The sequence below is a fragment of the Canis lupus genome, chromosome 26 (genome assembly GCF_011100685.1).
Source record: "Canis lupus familiaris isolate Mischka breed German Shepherd chromosome 26, alternate assembly UU_Cfam_GSD_1.0, whole genome shotgun sequence".
Taxonomy (NCBI): Eukaryota; Metazoa; Chordata; class Mammalia; order Carnivora; family Canidae; genus Canis; species Canis lupus.
The window spans coordinates 14,870,216-14,887,021 of NC_049247.1; the positions used below are offsets into that span (position 1 = coordinate 14,870,216).

The window sequence follows — 16,806 nt, forward strand, 5'->3', positions numbered from 1 at the left end:
CTATCAGCTCATAACACCTTTCACAAACGTCTTATCATACTATGCTTCTGGCTGTGAAGGTGTAGGGCTTCCTAGCAGAGTAATAGAAAGAGCTTAGGCTGTGGGGTCAGATTTATGCAAGTAACTTAACCATTTGGAGCCTTAGAATCCTGCCTGTCGAGTGGAGATGATTCGTATCTCTCAGGGAGTACTAGGAGGATAAAACCAGATAGGAAGTGAACAGTGCCTAGTTCAGGTATACAGGCAGGGCTTCATAAAAGGCAGTTCCCTAGCCCACGGTCCATCCTCCATCCAACTGTATGGGACCCAGAGTAACACTCTCATACCTTCTGCTCAAGATGTGCTCTGCGTAGAGACACCCTCTGCTCTAGCTTCTGGAGCTCACGTTCATGTTGTGCCTCTGTTTGCATCTTGATTTTGCTCTGGTAGGCGTTGAGCAGCTCCATTTCCTGCTGGAGCTGTAGCCTCAAGGCCTGGCATTCTGCTTCTTGAGCCTCATCTAGCCGTAACTGCGGGCACAAAAGACACACACTGTAATTCACTGCTAGTTTATGGCACCTGGTGACTGCTGGAAGAGGTTTCCTTGTTTGGACTGAAACAGGTCCCCTCAGAAAAACAGATGCCCCAAGTACATTCAGAGTGAGGAATAAAAAATAGTACATTCTGCCCCATGGTCTACAAGGTTCTTTGAATACGTTCTTTAAAGATTCTTTCTTAAGAAAACAAAACATTCTTAAGAAAAACTGGTTTTCTTAAAACCACACTAGCAGGAGTCAGGATGGCTACATGCTCCGGTGATTAAGCCTGTGGGTTTTGGAGGCAGACTCCTGAGCTTGAAATCTAGCTCCACGATTCACTCAGGTATGTCGCCTTGAGAAGTTACCCCTCCAAGTCTCACTTTTTTTTCTCTCAAACAGTAACTGTAATAGTTCCTACTGTCTAAGACTGGTATGAGGATTAAACAAAAAAATTCATATGAATTCCTAGGCATAGTTCTAGATGTATACCAAGTGTTCAGTAAATAGTAGCTGTTATCATTATTTTTGCTTTGACTAACCATTTCCATATTTATATATCTTTAACCCTTAAACCATCATACATTTAGATATCCTTAACTCTAAAAAAATGAGCCCAATCTCCATTTACACTTGGGGACATCCTATAGTTCCTAGCAAGTAATGTCAGTCCCTATTGTTGGCTATACACATTACCCTACAGGCCAGCCAATCTAAAACTCAAGCTGTTCAAAAATCTCTTCTCCGCAGAAGATAGCTTGGATGATCTTATGGGGCATGTTATGGTTTGAAGCAGTAAAGTCCAGATTATAAAGTAGGCTGATAGAGTCCTCTTGCTCCCAATAGCACCTGAACTTTGTATTACACACCACAGTACTGATTCTGTATGAGGAATGGGCAAAGCCAGCCATTCTTCTTTCAATGAGCATAATTGGAGGTTTGGGGCCATTAGTAGGACTTATGTTTTGGGATTGATGATCCTCCTGTCCCAGGCTTGGTTTTGTTTAAATTTATCAGGCCCTCAGTTCAGCTGAAACCATGAGATAAAAATCCTTGAATTAGACAGTTCTGTCAACTCTGAGCTTATCCACATGTTTCCATACAGACACTTATTCTCCATTTTATACTCTTCCCCCCTAATCTGTACAATTTGTGACATTTAACAATATATCCCAATATATTGATTAAAAAACTTTTGGAAATCTTTTTACACTAGTTTTAGCAAGTTATCTGCATGGTGTATTCTTTAGCACTTTTGGAGAAATATATCATATGAACATGAAATAATGTAATCATATTTCCAAAGTATTTTCTAGTAATCTTACCCAGCTTTCACTAAAATCTACTGAAGAGGATACCTCTTATTTTCCCAATGAGAAATGAAGGGAGAGGAGACACAAGATAAAACAGCCACTCCACAGCCTTACAGATAAATGCCAAAGGGTTTACTGGCTCCCAGTAAGATTTACCAATTCCCTCTTGACATGGGAGTTTCCTTACCAACAAAGGGAATGATAGTGTGTTCTTTTCTACTCATCTTTGTTAACTGTTATGAGTCCTGGTCAAATGGGTGAGAGGCTCTTCCTCAGCAGCTTAGACCATCTCTATCTTCTCTTAAACATCTCTATATTCTCTTATTTCTGGCATTCTATTACTAAGGTCCATAACTATGTTATTTTGTACTAGCTCTGACTCTGTAGAAGTGCCAGTCTAGAAATCAGAGAGGATATTCCGTTATCTGATATTCATCACCCCAAAGCTGCACATATCAAACCCATTAAAATGTTTTATAGAAATATAGGTAAATAGCAATAGCAGGTAGAAATACAGAAATAGTGTCTGTTTCCTTAAGTGGATTAACATGAATAAAAGGATGTGATGGCAGCCACATAATGTAGTATGACCAGACTTACTGGCTCCCCCATGAAATGGGGTCAAATCCCAGCTTCATCACTACTTAGCTAATTACCACTATGTGAGCCCCTAAGCCAGGAGTGGGCACGTTCTGGCCCAAGGGCCAAATCTGGCTTGCTGCCTATTTTTTGTCAGTAAGGTTTTATTGGAATACAGATGTGTTCATTCATTTACGTACTACCTAGGGCTGCTTTTGCACAACAAAAGCAGAGTTGAGTAAGTGGTGATAGTGACCCTGGGGTCCACCAAACCTAAGATTTACTACCTGTCCCTCTACAGAAAGTTTGCCAAATCTTGCTGTGTGGCTTTACTTCAATGAACCATACCTTGCAGGTAGAGTTAAAACAGTAAACACTTCAAAGGTCAAAGGGGTTGCACAAGAATGAAATAACACTTAAAACATACCCCTAGTGGTGGCTGGCCCATGGTAAGGAGTCACTAAGGATAGTAGCATTTATCATACCTACTTTTATCTTCTCCCTGCCTCAGGAAAATGGGAATTTCTCTCTTTTTATTCAAGGTCAATAGTGAACCTCTATACCTGATCCCATTCTGTCCATCTTATATAACAGGCACTTATTGAACACTTGCTGTGCACCAAGAATTGTTGCAGAGGCCAATGACACAAAGATGAACAAGACAAAAATCCTATCAGCCTTGGTGTCTCAACCAACTCTCTTTCCCCCTCCTCACTCTTAAGCTCTCCCTGCACTCCCATTCCCATCCTACCCTTTACTTAGGTGGCAAGAGGTCTTTATCTTATCTAACTCCCAGCAGCATTTAATACTGTGGATTTCCCCCTTCCCTTCTGGAAATTTTTCTCTAGTCTTCTGAGATATTCTCTTGGTTGTTCCCTCCCTCCTCTCCTTTCCAGCCACTAAATATGGGCTCACTTCTTCTAACTTCTCTTCCTAAGGAATCTTATCTATCATCTAGATGTGGATGATTCCCACCTCTTCACCTCTATTTCAGACTTCTCTTCTGACGCCCAGGCTAGCTTCCCCAGTCTGCTAGAGACACCTTCACCTAGAAGGTGCCCAGGCCCCTCAAGCTCAGCATGACTACTAGGTTATCATCATTCCCTTCCCTCTTCCCCAAGCTGCTCCATTTCCTTCTTTATCATAAAGCTAAGTAGCACCGTCATCTACAGTTTTGTTCAAACTAAAGACTGGGAGTCGTCCTTAGTCCCTCATGCTCCACTTTACTCTGGAACTAAACGTTTTCACTTCTATCTCCTGTCTATCTCTCAAATTTCATCACTTTCTCCTTCATCTGATCTCCCCCCTTCTGGTCTAGCCACTTGCTTGTGCTCAGGTAAAAGCAGCAACTTTATATATGATCTCCTGAGATCCATCTGACCATCTCCCAGGCCATTCTCTGCCTGTCACCAGAGTGATCATTCAGAAATGCAAATCTGATGTCGGTCCCCTTCCTTAATGCTTTTCAATGGCCTCCCATTGCTTTTAGGATCCAGAGCAAAATCCTTAAGAAAGCTTACAAGCCCCTCCATGATCTGGCCCATTTACCCTAGTCTTATTCTCATTTGGTCTCTGTCTTGTTCTCTATATTCCAAATATAATGGACTCTGAATTTGTCAAAGTGCCATTATTTCCCATCTTTACCAATGCAGTTCCTTTGCCTAGAATGTGCTCTCTACACCTCAGCTTCAATACTTATTGTGTTAGGCCTTTCCTGACTCTCCAGACCAGCCTCCTCTCCTGGTTACAATCAGTTGGCAAGCTTGCACTTGGCTCTGCCATTACATGGAGTAGATTTTTTCAATGCATTTCCTCACCTTTCCATAAATTCCATGAAGACATGATACATGACTATCATTCCTCACAGTATCCCAGGGTGCCTGGGGCACAATAGAGTGCTCAAGAAATACTTACTGGATGAATGGATGAATGAATGGTATATGGATTCATACCCTCAACCTCACGTTTAAAGAACACCTTTAAGCCCTTCCAAAAAAACAGAATTCCTCCTTCAACTGTCTCCTCCTCTAGCTAGTTCTTTCTCCTTCCCTTCACTGATGAGCAGCTGGGAAAAGTAATCTTGCGTACAGTTTCTACCTCACTTTATAACGTATAGTAGTATGCACCACAATATATTTTGCTCCTACTACTCCACTGATTGACTGTGACAGTCATTGGACAAATCCACTGCTAGATCCAATTGGTCTCTCTGCCACATCTGAAATGATCAGCTAGAAGCTTTTGTTTTGGCATTTGTGATGTGCTCTCTCCAGTTCCCCTCCTGCACTGATTATTCATCTTCTTTGATCTGCTCCTCCTCCACTCTCAAATGGTGATGTCTACAGCTCTGCCCCTTGTCCTCTTCCTGATAAAATCTCCTGTCCCTAGAAGGCCTCAAGTATTCCCAACAGCTACAACTTCCCTCCTCTAACATGGATGCCTAGCTATTCGTCTTGTGTTCCAACACTCTTTTGAGATATAGATTTCCATTTCTGTACCTCTCTACCTGGATACCCACATAGCTCAGGTAACATGTCACAACTTAGTCAATTTCTTCCAGGCATCCAAACTTCTTCTTCTTCTTTTTTTTTGTATTGGTAAAATGATAACCCATTCTACTGTCATCAAACCTACTTCCCAAATTGGTCACTGAGCTCCATCTATCCTAACTCCTAAATATTTCTCAAATCATTCTCCCGCCTCACCATCTCCAGGAGCATGTTCTCAGTTCAGGGTTTCATTACTTTTTCCCCTAGGTTATAAAATAGTCTCCTAACAGGTCTCTTTACCTACAGTTGCCACATTACTGCCAGTATTTTTCTAGATGACAAATCTGATCTCATCACTCTCTTTCTTAAAATAGGCTTCAGCAGGCTACCCATTGCTTATAGAATGATGTCCAAACTCCTGACTTTTTGAGGATCTGATCCCCAACCATCCACATGCTTCCCTCTATACTCCTGCCATATCAACTACTCATTGTTCCTCAAATACACTATCCTCTTTCAGGCCTCATATCTTTGCACTCACTGGGTACTCTGCTGGGAATAACTTTTTCCTCTTCTGTCTGTTTGACAAACTATTACTCTTTAAGACTCATCTCCTGGTGAAAGCTGCACTGAATCACAGGAAAGCTCCCATCCCTGGGTTATCAAGACCTTTACAACCTTTCCATTTTGGGTTCCCATAAATCCTCCTTAAATTCTGGACTCACACCAAAGTTCTTTCAGGCCCCAAATACACACTTTGCAGTGTTTGGACCTTTGCCCATGTAGGACCCTTCCCATAGGGCCTGCTTACTTTAATACATTCCTTCAAGCTTCTTGGCTCTTGCTGGGAAGCTTTTCCTAGACCAGATAGTTATTCTTAGTTATCCTCCATAGCTTCCTGCACTTCCCACTTCAAAGCATTTATTATGCTTTTTTAAAAATTGCTTAATTATATGACCTCCTTGCTTGACTAACAAAAAGTGTGAAGACAGGGACCAATTGTTGTCTCTCTAGCTTATCACTCTCTCTCTAAGCCCAGCAGAGTGCTGAACACAGATGCTTAGTAAAAGTTTATTGAATGAATGTGTCTGTGTGTCTTATTCATTTGTGCCTGATGTTAGTTGCGCCAGTTTTGATGAATGAAAACATATTATATGAGGTATCTATTATATATTGCCCTCAAAGTCCCTATGTGCCACGGGTCTGATTGAGCATGTTACTCCTTGAGTTCCATCTCATAAGACATACTCCAGCAAGTATCCACATTGGCTTGGCTTTATTCAGCGTCGTCACTTCCTTAGTTCTTTGGGCAGAAAAAACACCAGTATCCTAAATTTGTGCAAGAATCATCTTGGGAACAAAAGGCTGGATCTTGAATTTTCTTGATTCCCAAAGCTCTTGAAGCTGTGGCACTGAACCTAACCACTTACCGCTTGAGAGGCCATCATTTCATTTATACTCTGTTCATACTGCTCTGCCAAAATGGCAAGTTTTCTTGTCTGCTCATCTTTCAGTGTCTTTAAGATTGTTTTGTGCTCATTCTTTGGAGTAACTTCCAACTGGTGATTCTTGAGTGCTTTATACTGTTTGGTCTGTACTTTGCAAGTGTCCTGAAACTGTTTTTTAATTTGCATTTCCATGGCCTGTGTAGAAGTGACAAAAGGAAAATAAAGACACATTACTAAAAACAGAATCCCTTCCATTTTAATAGTACAACACAGTGCCGGGACCAATTGTCTTTTGGTGCAGTGGCCTATATTACTAGTCAGTAATAATGAAAAAATAATACATATGACACAGACAAGAGTTATTTACCAATACTTTTGGCCTTCTGTTAAATGAGTAAAAGTAATTTTGAACTTATGAATGAATTTTAAGAAATGAATTATTACAAGGGGATCACAACTCCTAACAGATTGTAGAATGATATGAAGCTTAGTTTGTTAAGGGTTGTTCATTATTTTAATGGCTTCCTAGTCAAAATCTTCAGTGTCGTCTATTGTTTGTTGTTTTTTCCCCCCATTTTTTTTTTTTTTTTGTCATGTCCTCCCCTACCCATTTCTAAGTGAGAAAGGGGATGGCAATGTATAAACTGGCTCTCACAGCTCTGCGTTTCCTTGGCAAATCAATAAAGGAGAACATCTAAAATAAATAAATAAATAAGAACATCTGGATAATACCTCACATCATGACCTATTTCCACTGGATTTCAGCATAAATGGAAAGGGAAAATGTGATTTTAGATTTCTTCCCCATGAAGAGGTTATACTTTCATGTAGCAACATCAAATATGCATTTTGGCTGTTTTATTTAAGTCCAGAAGGCACCCATCAGGTTGCCTCAGAGTTGCATGTGCATTTCATGAGTGCTTGAAGTTGTGATGACACAGAACACTAATTAGACGGGTTAGGATTTGGCTAGACAGGAACACGGCCAGTGCATTTGAGGTGGACCTCCTATCTGTGTTAATAACAACAACGACCGGGTAGCCTGGGTGGCGCAGTGGTTTAGTGCTGCCTCCAGCCCAGGGCATGATCCTGGAGACCCGGGATCGAGTCCCACATCGGGCTCCCTGCATGGAGCCTGCTTCTCCCTCTGCCTATGTCTCTGTCTCTCATGAATAAATAAAATAAAAAAAAATAACAACAACGACCTCCTTGAAATACAGCAATGGCTTAGTCCATAGAGCTTGTGAATTAGCAGTCAGCTAAAATTATCTGAGGCAGTAAAGGCCAAAGGAATTCCAAATCTCTAATGCAGGGATACTAAATGTCTGGTACATGTAGATTCACTCCTGAGTCCCATGTCCATCACAGATGTCACTAATAAATCATACTCTTTCCTACTCAGCTTGGATGTGGCTTTATTTAGTCTTTCTCAATATAGCAGCACTCAAAGTAGTTACTACTAATAAATGGCATGACAGATAAAATTTATCTGCCTTATACCTGTTAGGTAACTTTCTTATTTCCTGAGATTAGAACTATGGGCTGCTGTTTGTCCATAAATTACTATTTTAAAGAGGGCAGGTCATGAAGGCATCAGAGAAACTGTATGATGGATACAAAGAAAAATGGAGATCATCCAGTACAATGGTTTCCAGAGTCGCATCTGTTCAAGAGTTTGTTATATACACTCTTGTGCTTCACTTCCAGAGATTCTGATTCAATAGATGCAGGGCCCAGAAATTTGTAATTTTTGAAGAGTTGCCCAGGGAAATCTGACAGTCATCCAGATGCAGGAACTACTGATCCAGTCTAACTGTATCCTGGAGCACACATAAGGGGACACTTGAATTTCCTCTTACCTTTAAGTTTTTTGGCTGTTGCCGAAGTTCCATGACATGCTTTCTGTGCAGTTCCCTTTCTCGCCTCTTATTGTACTCCAGCTGGTTTTCCAGTTCAGTCTGGTGCTGTAGACGGATCAGATCCATGCGTAGCTTCTGTAATGTGTGCAGCTGCCTGTACTCTAGCTCTCGGGTGGACTCGTCGTGCCGGATTAGCATGGCATGCTCCATCTCCTTCTGGGTTCTCTTTTTATTTAGTTCCTGCATTCAGGAACAAAAGATAAATGGAGAGAGATGACTGGAGGTGATCTGGAAGGAATTCACAACAAAGTGAGAGATGGCAAGGAATGGTACTACTAACTGTCTCTTAATTAAACCCATTAGTGCTTGGCAGCATGACTTAATGAGATTAGATTAACAATCCCTGGAGGTTTAGGTTCTGTTTGTGGGTCCATCATTTATAAGATGGGCAACTACACTATCTGTAAAACGCGATTTTGCAGGCATCACAACCACACTATCCATAGAATGGGATTAATTCTATTTGACCCCTTCTTACCTCAGAGCTGCTATGAACTCTACATAGGTGATGCCTTCCGCACAGGTGTGAATAAATGTTTCTTTAGTCAAGACAGTGGCTCTCAATATGGGTTGCCCATTAAAAATCATGTGAGGAACCTTTTCAGACTTAAAGGTTTGTTTTAACCTTTATGTTTGAAAGAGGGGATGACTCTGACATCACTATTTTTTAGAGTTCTTCAGGTGAATCTAACATGTGGTCAGAGTTGAAAATCAATGACTTAAATTGGCAATGTCTGCAATGTTCTTAGTTTTCTGGGAAAAACCCTGTTTTTGCATGTGTTAGAAGTAGACCAATTATCTGCTTTTTAAAATCTCAGAGTAAGGGCAGGCTGGGAAAAAAGCAGATGAGAGCTCTCTCCTTCCATTTTTTCCATTAGTTAGTTTGATCATTTCTAGGTCGAATCATTCTGTTCTTTCTAGTTTTATTCATGTCTGTCTTTTCTTTCTCTGTCTTGTCTGGTCTGTCTTTAAGGGGGAAAGAAAGAAAACTAGAAAAAAAAAAGAGGTAGTTAGGCAAAATTTTTTCATTCGCCAGTTCAAGAATATTTCCTTTATGGCACCACATCCAAGATCTGAACCATGTGCTCTGGGTATATAAAGATGTTTACTCAGCCAGGATTCTGTTCTCAACTGGCTAACACTCTAATAGGGAACTGTACTACACATTTATTGAAGTACTATATGCTTAGCTCACAGCTGACTGAATCTATTCTCTCTCCTGGGAATATGGAATTGGGATTCAGAGACAGTAAGTCTCTGTTTGTGGCTGGAACTGAGGGGCATATAAAAACTACATATGTGGTAGCCATCCACTGCTACTAGGTGGGCTGAGGATTAGAGAAATCTGGGCTTAGAACATGAAGAATGAAGGAGGGAAAGACAGACGTGCAGGGAATATGCTGGTGCCCATGTTCATAACTGGGGATGATGCTGTATTCATAGCTCTCTCGTAGGCCCAGCTGTATTACTGCTACTGGATTTTGTGAAATATTCCTCTAGTTCTGTAATAAATTCCCTGGTTTTGGCTTAAACTCGCTCAAATAAATTTTAGTAACATGTAAACAAAAGAACCTTAATTAACACAAAGAAATAAGTTATATGTGTAAATTTTAAAAAAGAGAACAAGGTTAAAAATGATAAATGCTATAAAAAAAGGTAAAAACTTCTGCCATAAGATTTCTGAAAGGGTGGTATTACTACTAGTTAAAACAGTCAAGAAAAGGGGTGGCTGGCTGGCTCAGTTAGTGAAGCATCTGCCTTGGGCTCAGGTCATGATCCCAGGGTCCTGGAATCGAGCCCCACATTGGGCTCCTTGCTCAGCAGGGAGTCCGTTTCTCTCTCTGCCCCTCCCTGCTTGTGTTCTCTTTCTCTCTAATAAATTAATAAAATCTTCTTCTTCTTCTTCTTCTTCTTCTTCTTCTTCTTCTTCTTCTTCTTCTTCTTCTTCTTCTTTTTAGAAAAAAGGTCAAAGGAAAAGAAAGTTTGTGAGCTGGACTTTCAGTGAGAACAAGAGTGACTCTCTTCTCTGATGACATCCACTGTGGGACAAAGTGTAAGTCATTTATTTTCAGATACGTTAATATCAATAACATCTGCATATTGGTTGTTGAGAATATCTTGCACACTTGGCTCTTTTAACCACTCGAAGAGAAGCCCGTTATTTATTTATTTATTTATTTATTTATTTATTTATTTATTTATTTATTTATTTATAGAAGTCCTTTAAGCGGCACAGCATCTGTACCTGGAGCAAAGTCACTAGTCATTCATTCATTTATTCAACAAATATTTGTTGCACACTTCACATGTGTTAGGCACTGTTGTAGACAGTAGAGATACAGCCATGAACAAGTACATCCCCTCATGGAGCTTATTTTCTAGTGGAGAAACAAAGTATAAATGCAATTTACACTTGTCTTAAGGACAAAAGATAACCTAGAGCACCTCACCTCGCCCCTTCTTGCATTTTGCTTTCCCTTATTTTACTTTTACTCTGCCTAGGCCATTGAATGTATTCTTTTAAAAGTCACTAACTGGCCCCTAGGTGGCACCAAAGGATGGTGAAGTCTTCTCAGAACTAAAGCTATTCTAGACCAAATGACCAAGAAAAAAGCCAAGGAAAGCCTTTAAATAGGTAAAGATCCTGTTCCTAGATTACTATATCTTTTTTAACTTTTGAGTACCAGGTCTCTCAATATTGAGTCTGGGCTGCCAAGAGCCCTAAAACTTCTGGGGGAAAAAAAGACACAAAGCAAACATTTTCAGAAGAAATCAAATACTTTGCTTTATGTTTCATAGGATGCTTCAGGATGCCACCCACAAAATACCTGCATCAGAATCACCTGGGCTACATGTGATTGGTTGTAATAACATGCCACCCAGCTAATTCTGATACTTACTAAAGTTTGAGAATCAATAGAAAAATATTCAGGGTCTGAGTCAATCATGTATGATGTTGGACAAGTCTTTTAACATGCATTTTAGTTTCCTCAGGTGTAAAGTGAGGATAACAGTACCTATACCATGGACAATCATTCTTGTGAAGATGAGGTGAAAGGCCAGGAACAATCTTCAGAAAGGCTTCAGAACATATCAACATATTATTATTATTTTTCTGTATTCAGAAGTGAGAATCTGGCATATAATACCTTAAATCTAGTTTTTAATAAATGATTTAAAAAGGGAGATAAGCAGGATAATGAAATTGCTTTTCTGTTACAATTGTTAAGTTGCTCCCTTTACCTTTAATTCACACATCTAAGTTGCTGGGGTGTAAGTTGATAAACTGTCTACATTATTATTATTATTATTATTATTGACTCCCTATGAGTCTATTGCTGTGCCTACATAAAGATGTGTAATGTGCTTTAAATTTTTATTTATTTTTATTATTATTATTTTTAAAATATTTTATTTATTTATGAGAGACACAGAGACACAGGCAGAGGGAGAAGCAGGCTCCATGCAGGGAGCCCGACGTGGGGACTTGATCCCAGGTCTCCAGGATCACACCCTGGGCTGAAGTCAGTGCTAAACTGCTGAGCCACGCAGGCTGCCCTACTTTAAATTTTTAAAAGTGATTTCTTATATATCACTCAGTCCCACTTGCACCCCTATGAGGTGGTAAGACTGCAAGGGCTTACCCCTTTTCCATAGGATGGTAAGACATTTGGGAATTGAGAGACTAACATAAGATCATACAACTTCTATAAAGCAGAACTGAGTCTAAAACTCAGTTTTGGGAGTTTTCAACAGTTTCCATTAAAAGATGTCCCAACAAATGGTTTATATTTTCCTGTTTTATGCTTTTTTTTTTTTTTTTTTTTTAGCCTGTGACACAACATTCTGAAGAATCCCTCTGCTCTGGCTAGACATGATGCAGTGGTTGCTTTGTCTGTACAAATGGCACAATGTGCAGTCACCTTCAGCTTATACCAATTACATAAAATGAGCTGAGCAAAAACAAAAGCAAATGTAATGGTATAGGTGATTTTGCCCACCATTGCTCTCCACATCTATATGCCCTGGAGGCAGCAGAAAATGAGAGACATGTGGGCTCCCCTTCCCTCAGCTCACATCACATGCTGTGTGCACCTTCCCCAAAGCTGAGAGGGAGCTTAGTGTCGAAACACATGTACTTTTCTTATGCTATGGCCCTTGAACAAATGACTGTATTTTATGAATTTACCTCCTGTGTAAGATGTGGATCAGGGTGTGTCCCATGACAAACCTTTCCCAACCATGACCCAAGTGCTACTACTTTAAAAGCAGTTGCTCTCACTCAAGTAAAAAATTGTGTCCTCATGCCTAGTGAGGTTGAGTTAAGAACTAGAACTTAAACTTTTAAATGGAGATGTTGTTAGCCTATCACATTCAATGCTTTCTTAGTTTCAGTTCTTGGTTTCATAAGTGGTAAGAAAATAGCCAGCATCTGTGTACAGTGATGATAGGGGAAGACTGTGTACAGTCTGTGGTGAGCCTTTTCAATGTTTTCATTAACCAAAAGGATCGCTCATACTCAGTTTTCGCAGACACAGAAAAACAGGTGGTCTTTGTTGGTGGGAGTATAAACCCCTCAAGGGCAATCTGGCTATGTCTATCGAAAATTTACACATATACATTGTGACCCCAAAATTCCACTTCTGAGAATATATCCTACAAAATATTTGCATATGTGTAAAAAGATCTGCATAAAAAGATGCTCTCTGTGGCACTGTTAGTAATACTGTAAAACTTCAACAAAATATCCACTGAGAAGTACTTCATTAAATAAATATTTTTATAGCCATACCCTTAAAATTCATTATTAATGGTTAAAAAAAAAAAACAGAAAGAGCTGTATGTCCTGGACAGTGAATGAGAAAAAGAGAAGAGTTACAAAACAGTACGGTGGACATTTTTGTAGGTTCAGTATCCATTTCCCCTTCTTTTATTAACAGGCTCCTGTTTTTGCTTGAGAAACTCCTCCACCCTATCTGTAATCAGAGTATTGAGTAAGGGACTAAGTGCATTGCCCAATCAAGGTCTCACTCCCCGAGAAATGTGAATCTTAAGCAGAAATGATACAAAGATTAAACATGGTAGGAGGAAATACATCCATATGGCAATGTTCTGAGGAATGTCCATTAGCTCTTACTCTCTAGGTCATGGAATTTACTTTTCCAGCTTAGGTCATCATCTTCTCTGGCTTGGTTCTTCAGCTCTGTCATCTAACTCATATCCTTTCAATAAATTCCTTTCCAGTCTTGGGCAGCCAGTGTTTGTTCCTATGGCTTGCAAGCCAAAAAAACCCACTGATACTAATGTAATCTTACTTTTGCAAAGTTAAAGTTATATATAAGCTGAATGTATGTATACATATATATAAAGAAAAGGAAATTTGGAAATCTAGATACCAAGTTAATGGTAGTCAGGTCAGAGACTGAGTGGAATGGGATTATCAACTTTCACTACTCAATTATGTTTTTCTTTTTTTTTTTATGTTCTCATAAATAAAAACTTAGACTCTTAAGAAAAATACTCTTGTAAGAAAACTACTCTTGTAAGAGGGCTAGAACTTTGTCAGTTGGTTAGAACCTGACACTAATGAAGTCACAAATATAGTTTCTATCACTTTTGGGGAATAACTGTCTTCTGCAGTTTTTATTGGCACTAATTGTTTCTTTGGCCTTAGACTTCTTCCATATATGTGCTATCAGAACAATAATAATAGCCAGATGAAAAGAATCCCAAATATCTTATTTTCAAATGGCTTTTGGACTTTTTTCATTAGGATTTTTTTGCCTTCTAACAAATGACAGCATGTCTAATACAGAATCAATCAGTTTCTTATCAACACCTCTCTCTAAGCTTCTTGGTTTCTGCCCAAATTTACATGTAACCAAGTCCTGAACAACAGAAATAACTTTGATTCTACCTTTGTCTTTTCTTTCATATTCTATGGTATGCCAAGTCCTGTTTGTTTTATATTCAAGATATGCTTCCAATTTGCCTCTCTTTTTTAGCTGCCATGACCATCTTTGTCTATACCCTATTTCTTACCACCTGAGTACTTTGCTTCTTATTTCTAACCCCTAACTCAATGTTTCTCAACCTTTTTCCCCCCATTATCATTCTTTTTCTTTTTTTAATCATAAAGAGCCTTTCTAGACTTTCTCCTCCCCTGATCAATTCCATCTATGAAATGTGAATACCACCGATACACTGTATTATCTGTTTATGTACTGTGGCACTTGAGAGGGCCTGAGTCTTGTAGTATCTACGACCCTTCCCCTGCAAGAACCCATTTTCACTCCCTTAGGGACAGTATCACCTCTACTGAGAATGTATGCTTGAATCAATCTGTCCATCACCCACCCAAACCGGGCTGTTCTCTTTAAAGTAAGATTTTAAGGGTGTCTTGGTGGCTCAGTAAGTTAAATGTCTGCCTTCAGCTTGGGTCATGATCCCAGGGTCCTGGGATTGAGCTCTGCATTGGGCTCTCTGCTCAGTGAGGAGACTGCTCCTCCCTCTCCTGCTGCCTGCCGCTCTGCCTACTTGTGCTCTCTCTGTCAAATAAATGAATGAAATCTTTAAAAAAAAAAAAAAAAGAAGTAAAATTTTAGCCATATCACTCATTGCCTGGCTCAAAAATAAATGGTCAGCAGTTTCTCCCTCTTTCAGTGAGATGAGACAATACAGATAAAGGACCTGAGCCTGACTCATCACACATGTTTGACAAATTTTAGTTTATTCCATTCCTTCTCCTTCCCAGTTGAATACTGCTCTCCAAAGAGCTTATTACACTGTACCAATGCACATTCCCATTATATATGCCTTCAGTGCTTGTTTCTCTTATGTGGGCTAACACGTTTTTTGTTTGTTTGTTTGTTTGTTTTTGCAAACTTTCATATTTTTACCAATGTCTTACTTAGTTCATTTATGAGGGTTTCTCTGATTACTCCAGGTCAAGATGTTTTCCTATGGAACTTTGTATCTACAACTGAATCACATTCTGTGCTCCTCATCTCAGTGAATAATGTCTTATTCATCCAGTTTCCCAAATTAGAAACTTTGAAGTCATTTTTGACTCCTCTCTCTTCTGAAATTCTGATGCCATTTGGTTGGAATTACTGTCAGTTCTGCTTCAGATCTAATCTCTCCCCATTGTCTCTTCCAGGTCAAGCTAGAGAAAGAATGTCCTAGCTGATCTCATTGTACTTTGCTTCTTGCTGCTGTAGCCTACTCTCACACTGATTCACTACTTCTTTCAAAGAAAACTCTCTTTGACCTCCTGCTTAAAAATCTCAAATGGCCATGCAACTGCCTTCAGGCTAAAATTGAAATAACGTGTCTTAACAAAAAAGGTTCTCTGCCTTCTGGTTCTAATTACCCTTGTTCTGACATTCCACTTTGTGGAAAGCTCAATTTCTCATCAGTCCCTGAGTCCTCCAAATTTTCTCAGGACCCCATGCCCAGGACATTTTATTTATATGTCTATTGTATCTGATGTGTTACATTGTAACTAATCTGTTACATGTCTGTTTCTCCTTTTAGATTTAGGGTTACTTGAAGGCAGGAAGTATAGCTCCTCCTGAGCCCTGGCATCTCCGGCACAGTGCCTAGCACTAAGGGGCACTGGATGACTAGATGGCTTAATTGTGGAGCATCATTCTATTACTTAGCATTTCATGTGGAGCAAAACCCCAGTGTTTGACAAGCAGGCTGAAAGCAGAAATTCTTTATACCTTTTGATTCTCCACCGCATAATATGGCTTATAATGGGTGCTCAATAAAACCCTATTACGTTTATTTGGAAAATGTTGATTCCTTACTCTGTAAATGGGCTTTCTCTTTCGTCTCAGTAGTGAATTTGTTCCCTGACTACTTTTGTACACCTACTTTGTGTCAGGCACTATACTAAAGACTGTAAAGGTTCAGGATGTAAGAATGGACACAACAGTCATGATCTTCACAAAACTTCTTGTCTCAGAAGTCAGTAATGATAGTAATGAATATAATAAATACCTCCCGAATGTTCTGCTGCTCCACCTCATGCCGCTTGATCATTATTTTCCGCTTAAAGAAACGACAGTTTTTGTCGTAGTACAGTCTCTGCTGGGTGAGAAGGTGGGCTTCCTCTTCAGCCTGTGTGTGCTGCAAGTTCTCTTTATGCTTGGATATCCGCTCTTGCTTTTCTTTCTTGGGTGTGCTATGGTCCTCATTCATCTCCTTCACAAAACAAAACAAAAACAAAAACAAACAAAATCAGCATGCTGGTCTCATCAAGTAAAAGGAACTAATAGTTCATTGCAGTGGCAGATTAAATTATTTGGAGAGCAACTGAGAATGTAAAGACAGAAAGACTTGGCACTGCATATCCACCCCCCCCCCCAACTTTTGTTTATTGATTAACTGAGTATTAAGTGAGAGGAAGGCTTATTAGTTCCCATGTCTCTGGCTTCTTTCTCTGAAATAATTGGTTCACTCATTCAATCAATATACACTTACTGAGTTCTTAACATGTGACAGGCACTGTGCAAGGCACAAGGATACAGTGATGA

The 16,806-nt window shown here is 39.6% G+C and overlaps 1 protein-coding gene across 3 annotated transcripts in view; it reads right to left on the reverse strand.

Moving 5' to 3' along the window:
- TAOK3 (TAO kinase 3) overlaps nt 1-16,806 on the reverse strand; it is a 185,311-nt gene that overhangs the window by 2,046 nt on the left and 166,459 nt on the right. For all 3 annotated transcript variants that reach the window (XM_038575265.1, XM_038575266.1, XM_038575267.1), the window contains 4 exons: nt 16,271-16,474; nt 8,204-8,443; nt 6,327-6,539; nt 327-509 (listed from right to left, as the gene is read on the reverse strand). In XM_038575265.1, the coding sequence (XP_038431193.1) occupies nt 327-509; nt 6,327-6,539; nt 8,204-8,443; nt 16,271-16,474 (840 nt within the window). The remainder of the gene's footprint in view (nt 1-326; nt 510-6,326; nt 6,540-8,203; nt 8,444-16,270; nt 16,475-16,806) is intronic.